The sequence below is a fragment of the Salvelinus alpinus genome, chromosome 7 (assembly GCF_045679555.1).
Source record: "Salvelinus alpinus chromosome 7, SLU_Salpinus.1, whole genome shotgun sequence".
NCBI lineage: Eukaryota > Metazoa > Chordata > Actinopteri > Salmoniformes > Salmonidae > Salvelinus > Salvelinus alpinus.
The window spans coordinates 49,074,113-49,100,699 of record NC_092092.1 but is presented as its reverse complement, the minus strand read 5'-3'; the positions used below and the strand labels follow the sequence as shown (position 1 = coordinate 49,100,699).

General features: G+C 41.6%; 1 protein-coding gene across 3 annotated transcripts in view; it reads left to right on the top strand.

Moving 5' to 3' along the window:
• The window catches only part of LOC139581122 (teneurin-3-like), a 204,451-nt gene that overhangs the window by 87,774 nt on the left and 90,090 nt on the right, over positions 1–26,587 (top strand). For all 3 annotated transcript variants that reach the window (XM_071410574.1, XM_071410573.1, XM_071410575.1), the window contains one exon: positions 23,640–23,868. In XM_071410574.1, the coding sequence (XP_071266675.1) occupies positions 23,640–23,868 (229 nt within the window). The remainder of the gene's footprint in view (positions 1–23,639; positions 23,869–26,587) is intronic.

Below are 26,587 nucleotides of genomic sequence, written 5' to 3'. Positions count from 1 at the left end.
AAAAACAGGTCATATGGTTTTATTTACTTATTTCTGCTGGCATTGAGGATATATTGACAGTCACATAAGGTGTGGTGCATCTCTCCTCTCCACAGCACCCTGAACCTGGTTCCTCATGTGTCCTGTTTTTGCGCCAAAATATTTATTTGATCCTCCTCCCCTGTCACTCATAGCTCGCTCACTCTTGTGTTCAAAAGGTGCATCCCATCACCCAGTGCTCACCTACAATACCAGCCAGGAGTTTTCCAAGCAAGATGAGGGAAAAGAGGGTAATTTGGAATGGCTTTTATTGGCATCGTTGGTCAAGGTCAAATGAAACCCCTGGTCCAAAGAAGTGGCTCTAGAAGTGTTGGTTATACGAGTAACGCTTTTGCTGATATAATATAACATGCACTATAGCCATATAATATTTAGGGAACTTCCAGCTGCTCCTCTCAAAGCCGATAACTCATAATTTCACAGAACCATATGTCACAGATTTCCTTTTCTATTCACATTTTCTCCTGTGAGCCTTCTCCTCACTCTCCTCACTTTGCATGATGCATTTCATATCCTAATGAGCAAGATTCAGATGAGTCTTGTATTTCAGTGTTAAGGAACACAGCAGGGACCACATGTCCCAAGCTTCACTTCCCACCGCTAGCGTTTGGTGAAACAGGAAGAGTGCATGGAGCAGATTGTTATGGCTGACTTGAAATACCACGCGTTAATTACGTAAACCAGATTAGCCCGGGTGAAGAACAAGCGAAGTGTCTTGACTTGCAAATATGGTTTTAAATAAATCATTTACACTGTATAAAGATGGGAAAATGAAGTGAGATGAATGGTAAAATAAATGTTGTTGTACTTTTTGTTCTGCAGTGAATCGTTTCGAGTAGGTTGCGGCCTGCACAATACGCCTCCCTTTCTTGACACTCATGGCAAATTCAAAAGACTCCATTATATTATCAGCAGGTCAGAGCTTGATATGCAATTTGCGATGCACCAGGATGAGAAATGGGAGAGGTGGCAAGGCCATGATGGCTTGCTAAAATGCTAATAGATTTCTGCCAGTATGATTTATAGCTAATGGCATTGTGGAAAAGTGGAGAATAATGCTGCATAGGGCCAGGGCGAGATTTGATCTTATTTTTCAACAACAAGAACAAAGACTGACATGGTAAATAATAGAGCCGTTTGTTTCTGCATATAAGCTCAATAAGTGTATGGAGGCCATGGACATAATATGCAGTGTTTTTCAGCCCACTTGCTTATCTGTTTATCATTCTCGTTGTACCCATTCTGTTAGCACTCTCCTACCACCCACACATAGGCTTTACTGCACCAGCAGGCAAACTGTCCATACCGCCGAGAGTCACTTCTGGCTGTATTCATTCCTAGAAAAGCTGTTTAAATGCACAAAATGTAATTTCCTGACACTTTGTGGTAGATGCGGGATGGGGTTTGGGAAATGTGACCACTTTCAAATTCATAGATCATGCAATACTTGAAGCACATGGATGGAGGATAGAGGATTGCCCAAATCCTGTAGAACAGTTCTAAACTACTGCTCTTCTAGTGATCCAGTATCATTAGGTGTTTAATTGAAAATATTTACGGTAGAACATTTTATATACATTTAGTTCATATATTAGTCCTTATACTGGGGCGGCAGGTAGCCTAGTGGTAAGAGCGTTGGGCCAGTAACCAAAAGGTTGCTAGATCAAATCCCCAAACTGATAATGTAAAAATCTGTTGTTCTTCCCCTGAACAAAGCAGTTAACTTCTCACGAGTCACCAACCCTGATCCGGTAGCACCCCCCCCCCCCCCCCCCACTGAGTAGCATAGCTAGCATAGCGTCACAAGTAACTTGTAGCATCTAAATATCATTAAATCACAAGTCCAAGACACCAGATGAAAGATACAGGTCTTGTGAATAAAGCCACCATTTCAGATTTTAAAAATGTTTTACAGGGAAGACACAATATGTAAATCTATTAGCTAACCACGTTAGCAAAGGACACGATTTTTTTACTCCCAATAGTTTTTTCCTGCGTCAGTAGCTATCACTAATTCGACTAAATAAAAATATATATAGCCACTAACCAAGAAACAACTTCATAAGATGACAGTCTGATAACATATTTATGGTATAGCATAGTTTTTTTTTTGAAAAATGTGCATTTTTCAGGTATAAATCACAGTTCTACATTGCAGCTGCAATCTGAAATAGTGCTGACCCAGCCAGAACAATTACAGAGACCAACGTCATATAACGAATTACTCATCTTAAAACATTTCAGAAAAATACACAGCGTACAGATATTGAAAGCCCAACATCTGGTGAATCCAAACAATATTTCAGATTTATTAAATGTTTTATAACAAAAACAAAATGTAGCGCTAAATTAGCATAGCTATACCAGGCAGATTCGGCTAGGCGCCCACGGCCAGTTCACATGCACAACAGATATGATATAACATCGTAAATTGGGTCTTACTATGGCTGATCTTTCATCAGAATGTTGATCAAAGTGTCCTTTGTCAAGATGAGTCGTTGGTTCCGTTCAGAATTGTTCCTTTCCCACTCCATTTAGCACAGGTACTGGTCGAGTGGCACGGATCTCTCAAACGTAAATAAAATCAGACAACGGAACACCACAAAACTCCCGAAAAAATTCAAATAATCTGATTAAACTATATTGAAAAAACATACATTACGATGATATGGTCACATGTATCAAACAAAATTCGACACGGAGATAGTTTTCATCCATAACGCCAGCAAAACAGTACACAATCGCAGCTCCAACTCGTGCAATCAGAAAACCGGAAGTTGTCGGTCACGCCAAAGAAATAGGTCTTATTTCACGTCAGTACCAGATAAACAAAGAATTTCTCCTCTGACGTCCTCTTGACACCCAGAGGAAGGCGAATGAAGTGTGTTTCTGGTCATAGGGGTCATGACCATATATAGGCAGAGCGTTGAAGCGAGCATAGACTTCTTGCATTCTACTTCTTGGTCAGGGAAAGTGCTGTCAAATGACTTGTGTATCACTCAGAGACAAAATTGAAACGGTTTTAGAAACTAGAGATTGTTTTCTTTCCAATGGTATTATTTATATGCATATAGTAAGAGCAATAATTGAATAAGAGGCAGTTTAATCTGTAGAGCAAATTATGCTAATGGGAAAATAGCACCCCCTGTATTCTCAAGAAGTTAACCCACTGTTCCTAGGCTGTCATTGTAAGTAAAAATGTGTTGTAAAACTGACTTGCCTAGATAAATACTCAACTGATACATTATTAAATCATATTTTAAGCACATATTTAATATTACCTAGACTCCATCCAAACCACTCCATTACAGTGCCTTGCAAAAGTATTCATCCCTCTTGGAGTTTTTCCCATGTTGTTGAATTACAACCTGTAATATAAACATATTTTATTTGGATTTCATGTAATGGACATACAGTTTAAGTCGGAGGTTTACATACACCTTAGCCAAATACATTTAAACCCAGTTTTTCAAAATTCCTGACATTTAATCCTAGTAAAAATTCCCTGTCTTAGGTCCAGTTAGGATCACCACTTTATTTTAAGAATGTGAAATGTCAGAATAATTTATTTCAGTTGATTTTTCTTTCATCACATTCCCAGTAGGTCAGAGGTTTACATACACTCAATTAGTATTTGGTAATATTGCCTTTAAATTGTTTAACTTGGGTCAAACGTTTTGTGGAGCCTTCCACAAGCTTCCCACAATAAGTTGGGTGAATTTTGACCCTTCCTCCTGACTGAGCTGGTGTAACTGAGTCAGGTTTGTAGGCCTCCTTGCTCGCACACGCTTTTTCAGTTCTGCCAACACATTTTCTATTGGATTGAGTTCAGGGCTTTGTGATGGCCACTCTAATACCTTGACTTTGTTGTCCTTAAGCCATTTTGCCACAACTTTGGAAGTATGTTTGGGGTCATTGTCCATTTGGAAGACCCATTTGCAACCAAGCTTTAACTTTCTGACAGATGTCTTGAGATGTTGCTTCAATATATCCACATACTGTTCCTCCCTCATGATGCCATCTATTTTGTGACGTGACCAGCCCCTCCTGCAGCAAAGCACCCCCACAACATGATGCTGCCACCCCCATGCTTCACGGTTGGGATGGTGTTCTTCGGCTTGTAAGCATCCCCCTTTTTCCTCCAAACATAACGATGGTCATTATGGCCAAACAGTTCTATTTTTGTTTCATCAGACCAGAGGACATTTCTCCAAAAAGTACGATCTTTGTCCCCATGTGCAGTTGCAAACCGTAGTCTGGCTTTTTAATGTCTGGCTTTTTTATGGCGGTTTTGGAGCAGTGGCTTCTTCCTTGCTGAGCAGCCTTTCAGGTTATGTCGATATAGGACTCGTTTTACTGTGGATATAGATACTTTTGTACCCGTTTCCTCCAGCATCTTCACAAGGTCCTTTGCTGTTGTTCTGGGATTGATTTGCACATTTCGCACCAAAGTACGTTCATCCATAGGAGACAGAACACGTCTCCTTCCTGAGCGGTATGACGGCTGCGTGGTCCCATGGTGTTTATTCTTGCGTACTATTGTTTGTACAGATGATCGTGGTACCTTCAGGCGTTTGGAAATTGCTCCCAAGGATGAACCAGACTTGTGGAGGTCTACAATTTTTTTTCTGAGGTCTTGGCTGATTTATTTAGATTTTCCCATGATGTCAAGCAAAGAAGCACTGAGTTTGAAGGTAGGCTTTGAAATACATCCACAGGTACACCTCCAATTGTCGCAAATTATGTCAATCAGACACTTCTAAAGCCATGACATAATCTTCTGGAATTTTCAAAGTTGTATAGAGGCACAGTCAACTTAGTGTATGTAAACTTCTGTCCCACTGCAATTGTGATACTGTGAATTATAAGTGAAATAATCTTGTCTGTAAGCAATTGTTGGAAAAATTACTTGTGTCATGCACCCAGTAGATGTCCTAACTGACTTTCCAAAACTATAGTTTGTTAACAAGAAATGTGTGTAGTGGTTGAAAAACGAGTTTCAATGACTCCAACCTAAGTGTATGTAAACTTCTGACTTCAACTGTACACAAAATAGTCCAAATTGGTGAAGTGAAATTAAAAAAATAACTTGCTTCAAAAAATTCCAAGAAATAAAAAACGGAAATGTGGTGCATGCATATGTATTCACCCCCTTTGCTATGGAGCCCCAAAATATGATCTGGTGCCACCAATTACCTTCAAAAGTCACATAATTAGTTAAAATCAAATCAAATCAAATTTTATTAGTCACATACACATGGTTAGCAGATGTTAATGCGAGTGTAGCGAAATGCTTGTGCTTCTAGTTCCGACAATGCAGTAATAACCAACAGTAATCTAACCTAACAATTCCACACTACTACCTTACACACACACACAAGTGTAAAGGGATAAAGAATATGTACATAAAGATATATGAATGAGTGGTGGTACAGAACGGCATGGCAGATGCAGTAGATGGTATAGAGTACGGTATATACATATGAGATGAGTACTGTAGGGTATGTAAACATAAAGTGGCATAGTTTAAAGTGGCTAGTGGTACATGTATTGCATAAAGATGGCAAGATGCAGTAGATGATATAGAGTACAGTATATATACATATGAGATGGGTAATGTAGGGTATGTAAACATTGTATTAAGTGGCATTGCTTAAAGTGGCTAGTGGTACATTTTTACATAATTTCCATCAATAAATAAAGTCCACCTGTGTGCAATCTAAGTGTCACATGATCTGTCACATGATCTCAGTATATATACACCTGTTCTGAAAGGTCCCAGAGTATGCAACACCACAGGCATGTGGGAGACTACCCAAACATATGGAAGAAGGTACTCTGGTCAGATGAGACTAAAATAGATGAGACTAAAAAACAGGAAACCTGTTTTAGTCTTCCAGAGATTTGAGACTGGGGTGGAGGTTCACCTTCCAGCATACTGCTAAAGCAACACTCGAGTGGTTTAAGGGGAAACATTTAAATGTCTTGGAATGGTCTAGTCAAAGCCCAGACCTCAATCCAATTGAGAATCTGTTGTATGACTTAAAGATTGCTGTACACCAGTGGAACCCATCCAACTTGAAGGAGCTTGAGCAGTTTTGCCTTGAAGAATGTGCAAAAATCCCAGTGGCTAGATGTGACAAGCATATAGAGACATACACCAGGAGACTTGCAGCTGTAATTGCTGCAAAAGTTAGCTCTACAACATATTGACTTTGAAGGGGTGAATAGTTATGCACGCTCAAGTTTTCCATTGTTTTGTCTTATTTCTTGTTTGTTTCACAATAAGACATAGTTTGCATCTTCAAAGTGGTAGGCATGTTGTGTAAATCAAATGATACAAACCCCCCAAAAATCCAGGTTGATCCAAAAATCCAGGTTAATTCCAGGTTGTAAGGCAACAAAATAGGAAAAATGCCAAGGGGATGAATACTTTCGCAAGCCACTGTACATGAGGAAAAACATCTGTCTACAACCTATGCTGTTTCCACAATTCTCCAGAATCTAGTGGAGGGTTTATATGTATGAGTGGGATGCCTCTTGGAGAAAACATTGAGTTGAAAAATCAATGGCTGACAAGCAAAGTGAAATGTTAGGTTTGGTTTGATACATGACAGATGAGGACTAGACTGATATTGTTTTTGGTGAATCAAGGCTGGAAAACAGACAATGCATGTCTGCTGTTGTAAGTTAAAGCTGCATTAGACACATTTGAAGGACAGTAAGTTGAGTTCCCAGTTGTACCCAACATGTGGTAAGGTCTGACATGAAAGGAAACACATTTTCAGAATCAAAGGCTGTTACACAGCAGCATAAAACTTACTGGAAAATTTCACTAATGAATTGTGGTACTAAAGCCTACTGCCACGGAAGGGATTCACAAAGTGGATGGTGGTTTCATTGTGAGTGTATTGTGTGCTTGACTAAGTCTCAAAGACAAATGGCTGAATCCAAAGTTGAGATACACACACACACACTAATCTGACTTTGATGCATAAACCATGCAATGATAACGATGGGAAATGTATTTGAAATATTCTAGTTGCGTGCCCAGATTTCAAAATAGGATTCATATGTTTCTGGCTAGACCCAATTAAGAAAGAGGCCAACTGTCTTCCTATAATATGAAGCATACAAACATGCAATTTATAAATGTTTTTAACAATCTATATAATCCCCATATAACGCATAGCTTTGATTGTATGCTTCAACCGAGAAGGTTCTATTCATTATATTGACCAGTTGGAGTTGGCTCAGTTAGCTCTGTTGCCTCAGCAAACCAACACTGTCTTATTTTGTTTCTACTTGCAAGCATATGCAATGTTCAGGACTCTGACTGTGTGCTCCGCATGGAGCCTGGGGCCATATCATGATGCCGTTTGTGCAGGCTGGAGCATTAGAGGGTACACAGGTTGCTGTACATGGGATGCTGAGAGGGGGATATGGGAGAGAGGGATAGGGAGAGAGTTGGTATGAAGGAAGATTGGAAAACATCATGAAAGCCAAACTGGTTCGGAGAGTCTTTTGATGTGTGTGTGTGTGTGTGTGTGTGTGTGTGTGTGTGTGTGTGTGTGTGTGTGTGTGTGCCTTTGTGTGTGAGCCTGTTTGCTTATGTGTAGAGGTGTATGAATGTGGGGGAGCAGATCAATATCGTGGATAAGAACTGCCTCGCCTGGAAGAGCCATATCCCAGGCTTGTAATTCTTTTAGTATACCCTGGTCCCTGTCCAACAGCACTGTAATAGTAGGATGTCAATTTATTGCCTTGGCCTTGTAAACCTTCCCTTAGAAGGCGGGATGTCAGCCACTACAATGTCACAATACAACTGGGGATTATACTGGACAGTGGGGTGTCATCTTTTGGGAAGCACTGGTTCAAGAAAAGTTCAGTTTTGATTTCCTCTCCTGTATCCCTCTATAACGCTGTCAGATTATGTTTCAACCTCATAGCTGTCATTTATCTCTTTTTATCAAAAGCAGAGTCTTTAGAATACTTGTCTCAGGATTTTCAGTGAAGCATTGACTGTAGATAGCGATTGCAGCTATACCATTGTTGACCCTCCCCCCCCAAAAAAAGTAGCACAATAATATAACAATAATGAGGCTATATACATGGGTACTTGTACCAAGTCAATGTCTGGGGGTACAGGTTAGTCGAGGTAATTTGTACACAAAGGTAGGGGTAAAGTGACTATGCATAGATAATAAACAGTGAGCAGCAGCAGTGTAAAAACATGGGGGGATCAATGCAAATAGTCTGGGAAGCCATTTGATAATTGTTCAGTGGTCTTATAGCTTGGGGGTAGAAGCTGTTAAGCCTTTTGGACCTAGACTTGGCGCTTCAGTACCGCTTGCCGTGCGGTAGCAGAGAGAACAGTATATGTCCTGGGTGACTGGAGTCTTTGAAGTTTCTTTGGGCTTCCTCTGACACGCCGAGTAAATAGGTCCTGGATGGCAGGAAGCTTGGCCCCAGTGATGTACTGGGCTTTACGCACTACCCTCTGTAGCGTCTTACGGTCGGATGGTGAGCAGTTGCCATACCAGGCGGTGATGCAACCGGTCAGGATGCTCTCGATGTGCAGCTGTAGAACTTTTTGAGGATCTGATGACCCATGCCAAATCTTTTCAGTCCCCTGAAGGGGAAAATGTGTTGTCGTGCCATTTCCATGATTTTCTTGGTGTGTTTTGACTATGATAGTTTGTTGGTGATATGGACACCAAGGAACTTGAAACCCACTCCACTACAGCCCCGTCGATGTGTTCGGCCCTCCTTTTCCTGTAGTCCACAATAATCTTTTGTCTTGCTCATGTTGAGGAAGAGGTTGTTGACCTAGCACCACACTGCCAGGTCTCTGACCTCCTCCCTATAGGCTGTCTTATTATTGTCTGGGATCAGGGGTGGGAAAACCAGAGACAGCTCTGTGATGGAGAGAGAAGGGATATTTGTTAATTGATTTTGTGTCGCCAGCAAAATTAATGATGGTGTTGGAATCGTGCTTGGCCACGCCGTCGTGAGTGAACAGGGAGTACAGGAAGGGACTAAGCACACACCCCTGAGGGGCCCCCGTGTTGAGGATCAGTGTGGCAGATGTGTTGTTGCCTACCCTTATCACCTGGGGGCGGCCCGTTAGGAAGTCCAGGATCCAGTTGCAGGGGGAGGTGTTTAGTCCCAGGGTCCTTAGCTTAGTGATGAGCTTTGTTGGCACTATGGTTTTGAACGCTGAGCTGTTGTCAATGAATAGCATTGTCACATGGTTGTTCCTTTTTGTCCAGGTGGGAAAGAGCAGAGGTTTTAATGTCCCGTTGGTAGGATAGTCTCGAACGGAGCTCATCCAGTTTATTCTCCAGTGATTGCACGTTGGCCAATAGAACATATGGTAGAGGCGGGTTACCTACTCGCCAACGAATTCTCGTAAGGCACCCTGATCTCTGCCACCTGTATTTCCTTATTTTCTTTATGCGAATGAAGGCGATTTGGGACTTGTCTGGGAACAACATTATATTCTTCATGTCAGACACATTAAAGAAAAAAATCTTTGTCCAGTTTGAGGTGAGTAATCGCTGTTCTGATATCCAGAAGCTCTTTTCATTCAAAAGAGCTGGTAGCATCAACATTACGTACCATATAAACAATGCGAAAAACCACACAAATTGCACAAATGCTTAGGAGCCAATAAAACAGCAGCCATGGCGCCATTCTTATTATGGCTTGGCATGACAATCTCCGAAGGTCAATAAATGTTTGTAACGTGTCTCTTTCCACTCATCAAATGGCCACTACACAGTTTGGATTGATTTATTTGATTTGTCTGTTTTTTATTTTTTAAATGACGAGTTTCAGAAGAAAGTTATTTGTTTCTGGCCATTTTGAGCCTGTAATCAAACCCACAAATGCTGATGCTCCAGATACTCAACTAGTCTAAAGAAGGCCAGTTTTATTGCTTCTTTAATCAGGCACAACAGTTTTCAGCTGTTCTAACATAATTGCACAAGGGTTTTCTAACGATCAATTAGCCTTTTAAAATAATAAACTTGGATTAGCTAACACAACGTGTCATTGGAACACAGGAGTGATGGTTGCTGTAGATATTCCATTAAACAAATCAGCCGTTTCCAGCTACAATAGTCATTTACAACATTAACAATGTCTATACTGTATTGCTGATCTATTTGATGTTATTTTAATGGACAAAAAAAAGCTTTTCTATCAAAAACAAGGACATTTCTATCAGGTATGAAGGGAAGACCCAGATGCAGACCATGTCGAATAAACAATGGTTTAATGTTCCAACAAAGGCAAGCAGTAGATGGCTCAAGACAGGCAGAGATCGGTAATCCAGAGGGGGGCAGAGGTACAGATCGGCAGGCAGGGTCAGGGACAGGCAGGCGGGCACAGAGTCAGGACAGGCAAAGGTCAAAACCAGGAGGGCAAGAAAAGAGAGACTAGAAAAAGCAGGAGCTGATACACAAAAAGCTGGTTGACTCGAACAAACAAGACAAACTGGCAACAGACAGACAGAGAACACAGATATAAATACACAGAGGATAATGGGGAAGATGGGTGACACCTGGAGTGGGGTGGAGACAATCACAAGGACAGGTGAAACAGATCAAGGTGTGACAATTTCTAAGTGACCCCAAGCTTTTGAATAGTAGTGTGTATACAGCACCGGTATATACAAATGTGTTTTTAGACTCATATTTAAAACTGTGAATATTACAGTCTCTGGCTCTGGTATTATGCTGGTGGACATCTCTAACAAATGAAAATAGTTGGAATGGTACATGGGCGCTGAGTCCTTTTATAATTCTGTCGACCAGACCAAGATGTAATACAAAAAAATATATATACAGCCTAGCTGCTTAAAATGCTCAACCTCCAGATTAGTATGAGGTGTGTGGGAGTTTAAGTACAATTCTTACAAGCTTGTTTTGGCTAATCTATAGCTTATTCTTTAGATGTTTGGGGCTGCTGGTGAACCATGATGTGCAGGCATAGCACGACTCCAATACCATCATTAAGTTTGCCGACGACACAACAGTGGTAGGCCTGATCACCGACAACGATGAGACGAGCCTATAGGGAGGAGGTCAGAGACATGGCAGTGTGGTGCCAGGATAACAACCTCTCTATCAACTTGATCAAGACAAAGGAGATGATTGTGGACTACAGCAAAAGGACAGAGCATGCACCCATTCTCATCGACGGGACTGTAGTGGAGCAGGTTTAGAGCTTCAAGTTCCTTGGTGTCCACATCACCAACAAACTATCATGGTCCAAACAGACCAAGACAGTCGTGAAGAGTGCATGACAGGAGGCTGAAAATATTTGGCATGGGTCCTCTGATCCTCAAAACGTTCTACAGCTGCACCTTCGAGAGCATCCTGACTGGTTGCATCACCGCCTGATATGGCAACTGCTCGGCCTACGACCGCAAGGCACTACAGAGGGTAGTGCGTACGGCCCAGTACATCACTGGGGCCAAGCTATCCAGGACCTCTATACCAGGCAGTGTCAGGAGAAGGCCTGACTCCAGCCACCCTAGTCATAGATTGTTCTCTCTGCTACCGCACGGCAAGTGGTACTGGAGCACCAAGTCTAGGTCCAAAAGGCTTCTAAACAGCTTCTACCCCCAAGCCATAAGACTCCTGAACAGCTAATCAAATGGCTTCCCGGACTATTTGCGTTGTCCCCCCCAACCCACATTTTTATGATGCTGCTACTCTTTGTTTATTACCCATGCATAGTCACTTTACCTCTACCTACATGTACATATTACCTCGACTAACCGGTGCCCCCGCACATTGACTCTGTACCGGTACCCCCTGTATACAGCCTCGCTACTGTTATTTTATAGTCGCTCCTTAATTATTTGTTATTTTTCTTTTTTCTTCAGTATCAGGTTTCAGGTATGACCCAGATGCAGACAGTGTTGAAGTAACACAAGTTTATTACTAGAACAGGGGTCAGGCAAACAACAGGTCAAGGGCAAGCAGAGGTCAGTAATCCAGAAAGGGTGCAACAGGTCCAGAACAGCAGGCAGTCCCAGGGTCAGGGCAGACAGGGGTCAATAATCCAGAGAGGTGTGGCAAGGTATAGAACGGCAGGCAGGGTCAGGGCAGGCAGAAAGGTCAAAACTGGGAAAGACTAGAAAACAGGAACAATAACAGACAGGAGCAAGGGGACAAATGCTGGTAGGTTTCACGTAACAAAACAAACTGGCAACAGACAAACAGAGAACACAGATTTAAATACACTGGGGATAATAGGGAAGATGGGCGACACCTGGAGGGGAGTGGAGACAAGCACAAAGACAGGTGAAACAGATCAGGGTGTGACACTTCCGTTTATTTTAGTAAATACTTTCTTAACAATGTCTTTCTTAAAACTTAATGGTTGGTTAAGGGCTTGTAAGTAAGCATTTCACTGTAAGGTCTACTACACCTGTTGTATTCGGCGCATGTGACAAATAAAATATGATTTTGGATTTGATAATCAAAGTGACACTGTATTAGCAGACTTTCCAGAGTCTAGGGTGTGTATAGCTAGGTATCCATCTAATTGGCTATTTTCATACGAATATTCTAAAATCTGCATAAAAACAGTATGCACATTTTCCCATCAGTGTTGTGTTTCCATCAAATTGACTTGTTGTGGATAAAAATCTGTACGTAAATACATAGTGCACATAAAAACTTGTGCGGTTAAATTCCCATGTACCGAATTAAAAAATACAAGTTAAATGAGTTTCCATTGCATTTTCAACTCTAGGCGAAATGATAGTTTTGTCACAAAAAAATGTTGCATAGGTATAGCCAATGTGCCCACTCTGGTATTGGCATGTGCGCTCTAGCCAACAGCTCACAGATATAGTGCATGTATAGCCTACATGATGGGATTAGTATGGATAATTTGTTTAAAGTCAAACGGCATATTGCAGCGTTAGGTGCGCGACGAATAGCCGCTGGGATTGGAAAGGAGGCAGAGCATGCATTAAGATTTCCTGAATAACTGGTCCTACCGGGAGGATACAGTATGTGGCCACATTATTATAGGATTACTTGGCACAATGAAGACAAAGTGGAGAACACCATTAGAGCCCAAAACTTTTTTTGAAAAGAGAAATTACTGATTGTTCTTATGGTGTTTACAGTTTGTAAATGAATTATTGTATCTGCACGTAGTCCAGACAGGCGGCCTACTGCACATCATATTTCGAATGGGTAATTTTGAAGCGACCAGGAAATAATGCTCTGATGGTGATGCGGAAAATAAGTCTACAAAATGGACAGTATATAAATTGTTCAACGGGGGCAGTGCCGCAATGAATCGTGAATCATGATGAGTGATACAGTTAGATGCACAAATATCATACCCACCTGTTATTGTAATGGAGAGAGCTTAGCATGTCTTGGGGTTATGATATTTATGCATCTAACTTTCTCACTCATTATTATTCACGATTCATTCAGGACTATCCGTAATCATTGTAGCATCCACATTAGTGTAGAAGTGTTTATAAACATATTCTATTCTTATTTACAATAAAAGTGACTCCAAAATGACAGAATACATTATTTACCGTTCATTTCTATTGGGTACAAAATAATCAGAAACGCAACCAAAACGAACAGCAAATGCATCCAACAAGTTTGTAGAGTCACAAGCTTGATGTAATCATTGTGTGCTAGGAATATGGGACCAAGCACTAAACTTTTGACTACTTTAATACACATATAAGTGAATTTGTCCCAATACTTTTGGTCCCCTAAAATAGGGGGACTATGTTCATAAAGTGCTGTAATTTCTAAATGGTTCACCTAATTTATGGATGAAAACACCCTCTCAAATTAAAGCTGACAGTCTGCACTTTAACCTCATAGTCATTGTATCATTTGAAATCCAATGGACTGGAGTGTGTCTCTGTCCTAATACATTTGGGGCTCACTTTAATTTGTCGAGCCACTCCTTTGCCAGCCTCCACTCGTCCCAAACTCTCGACAAGGATTCATTTCCTGCTTCTATCTGTCCAGCACCATGACAACCCGAGGCAGCTATACTGAGTAATGGCACTACTGATCCAGGTCATGACAGCACCTCAATGAAGAAGAGACCTGTGCATCGAGCACCTGGTTGAACCCATAATGCTGGCAGGACAAATTGGCAGTCTAATGGTTGGATAATGACACCTAGGGCTGTTTTTCTTCTCCTGTCTATCACGTGGCGCATTAACTGAGTACTTACCGGTGGACAGATGGAAGTTAATGTCACGCCCTGACTATAGAGAGCCTTTTTATTCTCTATTTTGGTTAGGTCGGGGTGTGACTAGGGTGGGTGATCTAGTGCATTTATTTCTATGTTGGCCTGGTACGGTTCCCAATCAGAGTCAGCTGTTTATCGTTGTCTCCGATTGGGGATCATATTTAGGCAGCCATTTCCCCACTGGTTTTTGTGGGATCCTGTTTTCTGTGTAGTCGCCTGTGAGCACTGCTTGAGCTTCACGTTTCGTTGCTCTTTATTGTTTTTGTGAGTTTCAATTAATAAACATGTGGAACTCTACATACGCTGCACCCTGGTCCGAGTATGATTACCACGACGATCGTGACAGTTAAAGTATTAGTCCAGTGTTATCTTATTAGGATGAACTGAATCATATTATAATTTTTTGGGGGTGCATCAGCAAAAATGAAACACATAATCTTCATTTTTTTATGGCAATGAGATAATATCTGTCAACATTGAACAGCTTGCTAATAGGCTTATCCCAGCTACTTATGAATAACTATACATGTCAGTAGCTACAGATAAGTAGTGATCCTTGTTTTGGTGATCTGTAATTTGTCATATTCGGTCAAAGAGAAACCACTGATTGTGTTAAGGGTTTTTTCTTTATTCTTTCATACTGATGCAATAATTATATAATATTTCAAAACGCTGGTTACACTGTGACTTCCTGTAGTTAAATTAATTGGAAAAAAGTCATTTGATGTGATGGGAAGCTGGATAATGCGAGGGCTTGTTTGTTTAACAGGGTAAGGTAAAGTAGGAAGTATGATGGAATTCAAAAGGAGCTCTCAAAAACCTCAGGCCCTTATAGTTGAAAGCGCCAACCCTTCTCTTTGCTGAAGAAATCCCGAAAACTCATCCGGGGCAAGGTGCTTCTAATGTTTCTGGATTCCACCAGGGTTCAGTTCACTCCCCCAGGCCCTCCAATATGACTCCAAGCTGCCCCCTCCACTATAGAGCACTGATAATACTATAGACTAGCTCCGATAATCCAACCAGAGATTGTCATTGTAATACACATAGCCTGATAGGCCTTAATTGACACAATAGTGCCTCTAGTGACTACAACTGAAGACTAGGCTAGGTCAAAGGTTAAAAGATTAGGCTAGGTTGGGGATGTTCATAATTATTCACCAGCTACAAAATGGTAGACTATAAGCCCTCAATGGTCACAATGGGACATCCTGGTTTTATTCATTTGAATGGAATAGTGATAATATCCTACAATTTGCATAATGGTGAAGGGCAAAATAGTCATAGTAAATGCCATTTCATAGCCATTATCAGTTGCTTCCGTCACTTAATGGACTCTTAAGTAACTTAAAACATTTGCAGTCCTATCACAATTTTTTAAAAGCCTTTTACCATGCTGGCCCAAGCTTATAGTCCTCAGGTTTGTCTAGTGTAAAATAACTTTTAATTGCGTCCTGATTCTGTGTTAAATATTGTGCTTTGTATTCAGAACAAATGGAATAATCAAAAAGAGATGTTTCAGAAGAGGGAAAATCTGAGAAACCTTGAAAGTCTGCTTTAATGGTTATCGCAAGAAAAAGCCGAAGATCAAAACAAATCCCAGAAAACCCGTTGTGGTCAAGGGCCTATTATACTGAACAGAAATATAAATGCAACATGCAACAATTTCAAAGTTTTTACTGAGTTACAGTTCATATAATCAAATCAAATGTTATTTGTCACATGCGCCGACTACAACTGTATAGTGGACAATGTGCTAACAAACCTCCAAACGAGCTTCACTACTCTGGACGGTTCTGATTTAGAATATGTGGACAACTACAAATACCTAGGTGTCTGGTTAGACTGTAAACTCTCCAAACCAGACTCACATTAAGCATCTCCAATCCAAAATTAAATCTAGAATCGGCTTCCTATATCGCAACAAAGCATCCTTCACTCATGCTGCCAAAGATACCCTCATAAAACTGACCATCCTACCGATCCTCGACTTCGGCGATGTCATTTACAAAATAGCCTCCATCACACTACTCAGCAAACTGGATGTAGTCTATCACAGTGCCATCCGTTTTGTCACCAAAGCCCCATATACTTCCCACCACTGAGACCTGTATGCTCTCGTTGGCAGGCCCTCACTGCATATTCATCGCCAAACCCACTGGCTCCAGGTCATCTATAAGTCTTTGCTAGGCAAAGCCCCGCCTTAGCTCACTGGTCACCATAGCAACACCCACCCGTAGCACGCGCTCCAGCAGGTATATTTCACTGGTCATCCCCAAAGCCAACACTTCCTTTGGTCGCCTTTCCTTCCAGTTCTCTGCTGCCACTGACTGGAACAAATTGCAAAAATCACTGAAGCGGGAGTCTTATATCTCCCTCTCTAACTTTAAGCATCAGCTGTCAGAGCAGCTTACTGATCACTGTACCTGTACACAGCCAATCTGTAAATAGCACACCCAACTACCTCATCCCTATATTATTACTTACCCTCTTGCTACTTTGCACCCCAGCATCTCTACTTGCACTTCATCATCTGCACATCTATCACTCCAGTGTTAATGCTAAATTGTAATTATTTTACCTCTATGGCCTATTTATTGCCTTACCTCCCTACTCTTCTACATTTGCACACACTGTAAATAGATTTTTCTATTGTGTTATTGACTGTACGTTTGTTTATGTGTAACTCTGTGTTGTTTTTGTTGCACTGCTTTGCTTTATCTTGGCCAGGTCGCAGTTGTAAATGAGAACTTGCTCTCAACTGGCCACCTGGTTAAATAATGGTGAAATAAAACAAAATTAAAAAGGTCTACACCTGTTGTATTCGGCGCCTGTGACAAATACAATTTGATATGATTTGATTATAAGGAAATCAGTCAATTTAAATTAATTAATTAGGCCCTACTCTATGGATTTCGTATGACTGGGAATACAGAAATGCAGCTGTTGGTCACAGATACCTTAAAAAGAAAAGGTAGGGTCGTGAATCAGAAAACAGGTGTGACCATCATTTCCCTCATGCAGCATGACACGTTTCCTTCGCTTAGAGTTGATCAGGCTGTTGATTTTTTTTGCCTGCGGAATGTTGTCACACTCCTCTTCAATGGCTGTGTGAAGTTGCTGGATATTAGCAGGAACTGGAACACGCTGTCATACATGTTGATCCAGAGCATCCCAAACATGCTCATGTGTGACATGTCTGCAGGCCAGGGACATTTTCAGCTTCCAGGAATTGTGTACAGATCCCTGCCTCATGGGACTGTGCATTATCATGCTGAAACATGAGGTGATGACGGCGGATGAGTGGCACAACAATGGGCCTCAGGATCTCGTCACGGTATCTCTGTGCATTCAAATTTCCATTAATAAAATGCAATTGTGTTCATTGTCCGTAGCTTATGCCTGCCCATAGCATAACCCCACCGCCACCATGGGGCTCTCTGTTCACAACGTTGAAATCAGCTAACCACTCACCCACATGAAGGCATGCACGTGGTCTGCGGTTGTGAGGCCGGTTGGATGTACAACATTGGAGGCGGCTTATGGTAGAGTAATGAGCATTAAATTATCTGGCAACCGCTCTGGTGGACATTCCTGCAGTCAGCATGCCAATTGCATGCTCCCTCAAAACTTGAGACATCTGTGGCATTGTGTTGTTTGACAAAACTGCACATTTTAGAGTGGCCTTTTACTGTCCCCAGCACAAGGTGAACCTGTGTAATGATAATGCGGTTTAATCAGCTTCTTGATATACCGCACCTGTCAGGTGGATGGATTATCTTGGCAAAGTAGAAATGCTCACTAACAGTGATGTAAACAAATTTGTGCACAACATTTGAGATAAATAAGCTTTTTGTGCATATGGAACATTTCTGGGATCTTTTATTTCAACTCATGAAACATAGGACCAACACTTTACATGATGTGTTTATATTTTTGGTCAGTGTAGCTGTTGAGAATGGATCAGACATCGAACAACAACTAGAGGTTAATGGTAATCGTCTTTATGGCCCTGTGAAGAAAATAAAATATTTTACTTCAAAATGTTCCCGGAACATATTCTTCTAAAAAACAAGAATTAAAAACCCACCAAAAGGAGATTCACTTCACGACACATTCTTGCGAAAGTACAGACGCTTCATAAACCCAACGTTTGATAGATATCGCAAGCGCCATTAAGATCTGAATGAGGTTGTCGTTTCAGCAGCCAGCATTGCAGTATTTAATCAAAAAGGGCCTTTAAAGCATCTCGTCTGACTGAGACGATGACAAGATGACATTGACAAATTATGGAGGAGAGTCATCGGTCTTGATCTGATTTCAAAGCATAGCGTTTTCATCTGTATTCCCCATCCCAGCGCTCCACACTCTTAAAAGAGACCAGGATAATTTGCTGAGTGTGTTGGTGTAAGAGAATGCCATGCTGTCTCCAAGACTGTTTCACAGACTTCAACACATGCAATCTTGTGCACATCCTCTCACACGCACGTGTGAGCACATAAGCAAGGCACTCTTTCACACCACGCTTTTCACAAAGGCCTTAGTGCAGGGGTGGCAATTAATGACGAAGCTCACTGGTGCACGTTGGTTTGATTGCTTAACAGCGTCACGGTACAGTTGACTTGATAAGGTGTGGAGACCACTTGAGATGTGCAGTCCCTATCTATTCTTTTTCTTCTAGACTATCTATTAAATTAACATGAAGATGTTGAGTGAACTTTGTCTCGGCACCAAAGACATTCATGACAAGTGAATGTTTACGAAGTTTGGATTTTATTTTGATTTGATGTTGCAAACATATTCCTAACTATATGTCTGCTGAATTTTTAATCATGAAAATAAAAGTTCTGAAAACATGTCTCACTATTTTAAAAGAGGATGGAGAACAAGCTATATGTCACGTCTACACCCGCTCCCCCTCTCTGGTGCTTGTTGTCGCCAGTTTATTCATTATTACGCACACCTGCCACAATCGTTACACGCACCTCAGCTTCATGAGACTCACCTGGACTCCATCTGTCACTCCCTTTGGTTCTTTCCTGAGGCGTTATTGTGTCTGTTTATGTTTCGTAACTGTACGCTACTCGTGTTTCTTGTTTTGTTCCATGTTCGTTTATTTATTAAATTCACTCCCTGTACTTGCTTCCCGATTATTAGCATACACGTTACACTATAGGATGAAAAATACCAGAGTTTTGGCGCAGGTACAGCCAACTAGCTCTAACCCTACCTATATAAACTCAGCAAAAAAAGAAACGTCCTCTCACTGTCAACTGTGTTTATTTTCAGCAAACTTAACATGTGTACATATTTGTTTAAACATAAGATTCAACAACTGAGACATAAACCGAACAAGTTCCACAGACATGTGACTAACAGAAATGGAATAATGTGTCCCTGAACAAAGGGGCGGTCAAAATCAAAAGTAACAGTCAGTATCTGGTGTGGCCACCAGCTGCATTAAGTACTGCAGTGCATCTCCTCCTCATCGACTGCACCAGATGTGCCAGTTCTTGCTGTGAGATGTTACCCCACTCTTCCACCAAGGCACCTGCAAGTTCCCGGACATTTCTGGGGGGAGTGGGCCTAGCCCTCACCCTCCGATCCAACACGTCCCAGACGTGCTCAATGGGATTGAGATCCGGGCTCTTCACTGGCCATGGCAGAACACTGACATTCCTGTCTTGCAGGAAATCACACACAGAACAAGCAGTATGGCTGGTGGCATTGTCCTGCTGGAGGGTCATGTCAGGATGAGCCTGCAGGAAGGGTACCACATGAGGGAGGAGGATGTCTTCCCTGTAACGCACAGTGTTGAGATTGTCATTGCAGGCAACAAGCTCAATCCGATGATGCTGTGACACACTGCCCCAGACCATGATGGACCCTCTACCTCCAAATCGATCCCGCTCCAGAGTACAGGCCTCGGTGTAACGCTCATTCCTTCGACGATAAACGTGAATCCGACAATCACCCCTGGTGAGACAAAACCGCGACTCGTCAGTGAAGAGCACTTTTTGCCAGTCCTGTCTTGTCCGGAGACGGTGTGTTTGTGACCATAGGCGACGTTGTTGCCAGTGATGTCTGGTGAGGACCTGCCTTACAACAGGCCTACAAGCCCTCAGTCCAGCCTCTCTCAACCTATTGCGGACAGTATGAGCACTGATGGAGGGATTGTGCGTTCCTGGTGTAACTCGGGCAGTTGTTGTTGCCATCCTATACCTCAGGTGTGATGTTCGCATGTACCGATCCTGTGCAGGTGTTACACGTGGTCTGCCACTGCAAGGACGATCAACTGTCCTTCCTGTCTCCCTGTAGCGCTGTCTTAGGCGTCTCACAGTACGGCAATCTTTTGCCCTGGCCACATCTGCAGTCCTCATGCCTCCTTGCAGCATGCCTAAGGCATGTTCACGCAGATGAGCAGGGACCCTGGGCATCTTTCTTTTGGTTTTTTTCAGAGTCAGTAGAAAGGCCTCTTTAGTGTCCTAAGTTTTTATAACTGTGACCTTAATTGCCTACCATCTGTAAGCTGTTAGTGTCTTAACGACCCTTTCCACAGGTGCATGTTCATTAATTGTTTATGGTTCATTGAACAAGCATGGGAAACAGTGTTTAAACCCTTTACAATGAAGATCTGTGAAGTTATTTTGATTTTTACGAATTATCCCAGAAATTTTCCATATGCGCAAAAAGCTTATTTATCGCAAATTGTGTGCACAATTTGTTTACATCCCTTTTAGTGAGCATTTCTCCTTTGCCAAGATAATCCATCCACCTGGCAGGTGTGGTGTATCAAGAAGCTGATTAAATCACATGATCATTACACAGGTGCAGCTTGTGCTGGGGACAATAAAAGGACACTCTAAAATGTGCAGTTTTGTCGCACAATACAATTCCACATATGTCTCAAGTTTTGAGGGAGTGTGCAATTGGCATGTTGACTGCAGGATTGTCTACCAGAGCGGTTGCCAGCGAATATGATGTTCATTTCTCGACCATAAGCCACCTCCAATGTCATTTTAGAGAATTTGGCAGTACGTCCAACTGGCCTCATAAGCACAGACCACATGTAATCACGCGAGCCCAGGACCTCCACATCTGGCTTCATCACCTGCTGGATGGTCTGAGACGAGCCACTCGGACAGCTGATGAAACTGTGGGTTTGCACAGCTGAAGATTTTCTGTACAAACTGTCAGAAACCATCTCAGGGAAGCGTATCTGCATGCCCCGTGGTGGCGGTTGAGTTACGGTATGGGCAGGCATGAGCTACGGACAGCAAACACAATTGCATTTTATTGATGGCCATTTGAATGCACAGATATACCGTGACGAGATCCTGAGGTCCATTGTGTGCCATTCATCCACCTACATCACCTCATGTTTCAGGATGATAATGCACAGCCCCATATCGCAAGGATCTTTACACAATTCCTGGACGCTGAAAATGTCCCAGTTCTATTGCCTGCATACTCACCAGACATGTTACCCATTGAGCATGTTTGGGATTCTCTGGATTGACGTGTACGACAGCGTGTTCCAGTTCCTGCTAATATTCAACAACTTCGGACAGCCATTGAATACTGTCGGAGTGGGACAGCATTCCACAGGCCACTGATCAACTCTAAGGAAATGTGTCACGCTGCATGAGGGAAATGGTGGTCACTCCAGATACTGACTGGTTTTCTGATCCACGCCCTGTATCTGTGACCAACCGATGTATATCTGTTTTCCCAGTCATGTGGAATCCATAGATTAGGGCCTATTGAATTCATTTCAATTGACTGATTTCCTTATATGAACTGTACCTGAATAAAATCTTTGAAATTGTTTCATGTTGCATTTTATGCTTTTGCTCAGTGTATATTTTGTGTACAAATCGATATTTGGAGTGAAAGTATTGATATAATATCATTCAAAATATTATCGCAGAGTGTAACTATAGATTTCTTTCCTCCCATCACATCAGTGTACTGAAATGTCTAACATTAATGATGTCTTTTAACACTGCTATTACCCATCTAAACAATGGAACAGCTACTGACATTTCATTGATTTACTTTTACATTAAAAGTTTGGCTTTGTCGATATTACTCATAAATGTAGCTCAGTATGCATGGTGTTATAGCAATATCTACATAGGTTATAACCCTGGAATAGAACACTGTCAGATCAACTATTGCCTGCCCTTCCCAGAGGCCCAGGGTACATAATGAATTCTACAGCATAGAAATAATTCCTGTACAAAATCGTTTCTGAATGACTTGCGTGCGTTTCCTCAGCCTTGCGGAAGCAACGTAGGTCAGCCGCTGAAGGTTTGCATTGGGTCTACGGGCGCAGTGAGGCAACTGCACACCGACAGGGACACCATTTGCATAACCACTAAAATGGGCAGCGCCACCGAAACAATGCACGATGTCCTTCAAACAAAGTTGTTATTTTTGGTCTTCACTCTTGTCATTATTTTAGCACAGTCCATGTTGCTGGTTATAACTTGTCATAATGTTTTTGGGTCTTTCTGCAGGGCTGGAATTGGCAAAATAACAAGTAGAAACCATTATAAGACTATAAGCTGACCATTAGAACATCCAGCATGCGTCCAACCTTTGTTCTAACATCTCAACTCCTGCTCTTTACCCTTTAAAAACCTTACTGTTAATGCAGACATAGATCAAGAAAAGTCCTGACTTTGTCAATCATCTCAAAGATTGCCCTAGCCCCTTAAAACCAAACTCCATTTGGAATTTACAGGAGCAAATTATAAATGTCAGCTTTGTAGATTTTACCTCTTAACGACGACGATGGATGGATAATCATGGCATGTCATTCCGGAGGACAATTACATAGCTTTGTGTGAAATTGGAAAACATGTTCTCTGAGCGCTCTAATGGATGTTCTGGTCATTAGTTATTTGAGAGCCTTCTCGAGCTGTAATCAAACATGAAATGTTCTGTTAAGCACCCCAAAAGAAACAGCTGCCTCTCTAAATGGCTTTCTGGTTTAAAGAGTACCAAACCTTCAGCCATTTTGTGTTTTCTACAATTGAAATATGTGTCTCCATAAAAAGCTCTTATTTCATGTTGTGATGTCACCTCATCCATTTGATGTGCACTTTTAGGTTGTATTTACATTTTCTTTGTCTGTCAGATGGCCACGGCTTTATACCGAACACAATCACCAAGCTATTGCAGGCAGCTCCCCCACAAGATAGTAACAACCCAATGCAATGCCAGGCAGCTGTACTATACTTAGCTGAGTACAATGTTTTAGTTTTACATTCAAGTGTTATCATTATGTGCTTACAGTCTCCTTTACAATCGCCTTTCTGTTTCCCTTTCAACAGGAGAAAAACTGCCCAGTCAACAAGGCCAGCCTCCTCTACCACCAGCTCCGCCCACTCACCACAAGCAGCACCCGTCGATTACATCGTTGAGCCGCGGCTCGCTGGCCAATCAGCGGAGCCTGAGCCCGCCCCCCTCGGCTGGCCTGGCGGCTGAGTTGCAGAGCACAGCTGAATGTGTCCAGCTGCAGGACAGCTGGGTCCTGGACAGCAATGTGGCCCTTGAGAGCAGGTGAGTGACCCACAATGCACCTGAGGATTTGTAACAGTTTGTGACATCCAATACAATATGGGGGATGTGACGACCCACTGCACCTCTGGGGAAGGAATCATCTGCAAGATCAGTATTCCCACTGGAAAGCTTCATATCATATATAAGTTTAGCGAAGAATGTGATTGGTGCGCTGCAATTTGAGTGTACGATTCTCTATGCATCTTCTGGGGCATCCAGGGCCAGCCCCAGGCATAAGACATTGCTTATGCCTGCACAAACTAGCCTTCCTGGTTCTTGTTTGTTTTTCATTTGCCGAAACAGGACTAGGTCTCATTTCCCGGGAAAACGGCTAGAGATTTTAAGACTTCAACCAATGACGTAATTCGACAGCGACATTGTTTTGATCCTTGACTTTTAACTATGGAGGTGTTAGACAGACTATTTTGTGCCATCCTTTTAATTTTTGTTCGTGGGCAGCAATGGAGACTGAACAAGAGTAGAAAGCTGAGTATGGCCATTTTTAACCAAACCACCAGCCTACTTGGTTCGAGATCATTAGCCACCCCCAGTCGGGGTCTCAATTTACTTTTTGGGCGTTAGAATAGTAGAATACACAAGGTGTATGTTCTAAATTTGGTTGCGCATCAGCAGTTCTCTTGCTATGTCAGTCACTGATAGTCACTCAATTAGCCATTAGCCAATTTTAATATTGGCAAGTTAGTCTAGCCAGCTGTCTAAAGGGGCCCTGACCTCCAGGGGGCCCCCATTGATTTTGTTAGTCACGCTCACTCAGATATCATTAACATGGCGTGGCAAACTGTGTAGAATTGTAGGAAATTAGCTTTAAAACTGCCCCAATCAAATCCCGCTAAAATGCTAAGACCGGCCATGGGTGCATCTCTTTTATGTCTCCTTAGGCTGCAGTTACACAACACAACTTACACACAATTTTAGTTGCTTGCAGCTGAGTTGCTTCTTGATTGCTCTGTGAAACCCCCCCTGAAACTAATAATCAACTCATCTGCTACTTGGTTGCATCCAGTTAAAACTTCTCAACTTTCTGCAACAGCCAATCAACAACACAGCTGTCAGTTAAGGTACATGGTTTGGAAGTCAAAAATGTAACTTTTGTATGTGAATCCAGACCCCTCTCTGACCAATTTCAACTGAGGGGGCCCCCTTGTTCATCATGAGCTGCACTAGCTAGCAAATTTGTTGCTAGCTGGGTTACTTCATTGCTAGCTAACTTGATCAAACAGTGCTGGCAATTTCATTTTGTCTAGCTAGCTAAATTGTACAGACAGTATTTTGTCTAAATCAAACCTTATACAATAACGAAACAGTTGAACAAGCAAATAATTTGTGAAATCACAATGTAATGCAGCAGATGACATGGGGTGAGTAATAATTCCATCCAGAATAACATTTTTTTTTTTACATAACCGACATTCTAAAGTAATGCAAGTCCTGTGCAAATAGAGCTAATGTCACCTGCTACATAACTTTGTGATTTCAGAAATTATTGGTTCATCCAACCATTTGGTTATTGTATGAGGATCAATTTAGACAAATTAGCCCACATTAAAATAGATAGAACTTTATCAAGCTAGTGCAGTTCTTGTTTAACAATTTCAGTCGAAACTGGTCAGAAAGTTCTGGGTTTGCAAACAAAAATACATTTGAAAAGTTTATTTCAATAACTCTATATCCTCCAATTTTCCACATTTTAGTTTTTTCATTAAAAATGATTTCTCATGGGTACCTTCATGTGTGAGTAAAATATTACTGTTCTCAGATTTTATAATTCATAGGTTTTAGGTGTGAGTGAAAATAAGTTTTTTGGCAAAACGCTATATATCTATTGTTTTGCTGGAATGGAATGTTTGTATCCTGTATATTCGACTGTGATATGTGGTTGACTCACCCATATTTCTTAAGATGAATGCACTTACCAGTCAGTCGCCCTCGATAACAAGGATCGGTGTCCCGCTAGCGGGACATCTTCCGGTGAAACTGGAGGGCGCGTAATTCAAATAATTCTAATAGTTATGGATTTTAAACATTTAGGTCATATAAGTGTCTTATATCGTCTGAAAGCTTAAATTCTTGTTAATATAACTGCGCTGTCCGGTTTACAGTAGCTGTTACAGCGAAAACATGCCATGGTGATTGTTTGAGAACGGCGCCCCACATCCCAAAGAAATCCACCGGCACAGGTTTCATACATTCACATATAAAGATAAAAAATTAATTTACTTTTTGAAAATCTTCCTCTGATTTGTCTTCCAAAGGGTCCCAGCTATAACATGTAGTGTCGTTTTGTTAGATAAAATAATTTGTTATAACCCAAAAAGTTTGTTTAGTTGGCGCCATCGATTTGAATAATCCACTCGTTCAATTTGTAGAGAAAATAATCTGAAAATCTACCCCTAAACTTTGTTTCAACAAGTCAAAATCCATTTCTATTTACTCTTCAGACAACCTAAAATGTAATCAAAATATAATATTTATTTTGGAATGAAGTATGTTCAATAGGAAACCAATTTTAGCAGGTGCGCAACTTCGCCATGGCACGCAAAACACGGATTTCCAAGACTGTGTCCTATTACAAAAACTGTTATTTCTTATTCGTTTTTGAAGTTACAAGCCTGAAACCTTGAACATAGACTGCTGACACCCTGTGGAAGCCACAGGAATTGCATACAGGGAGCTATTTTACAATATGACCTTTCTCTTG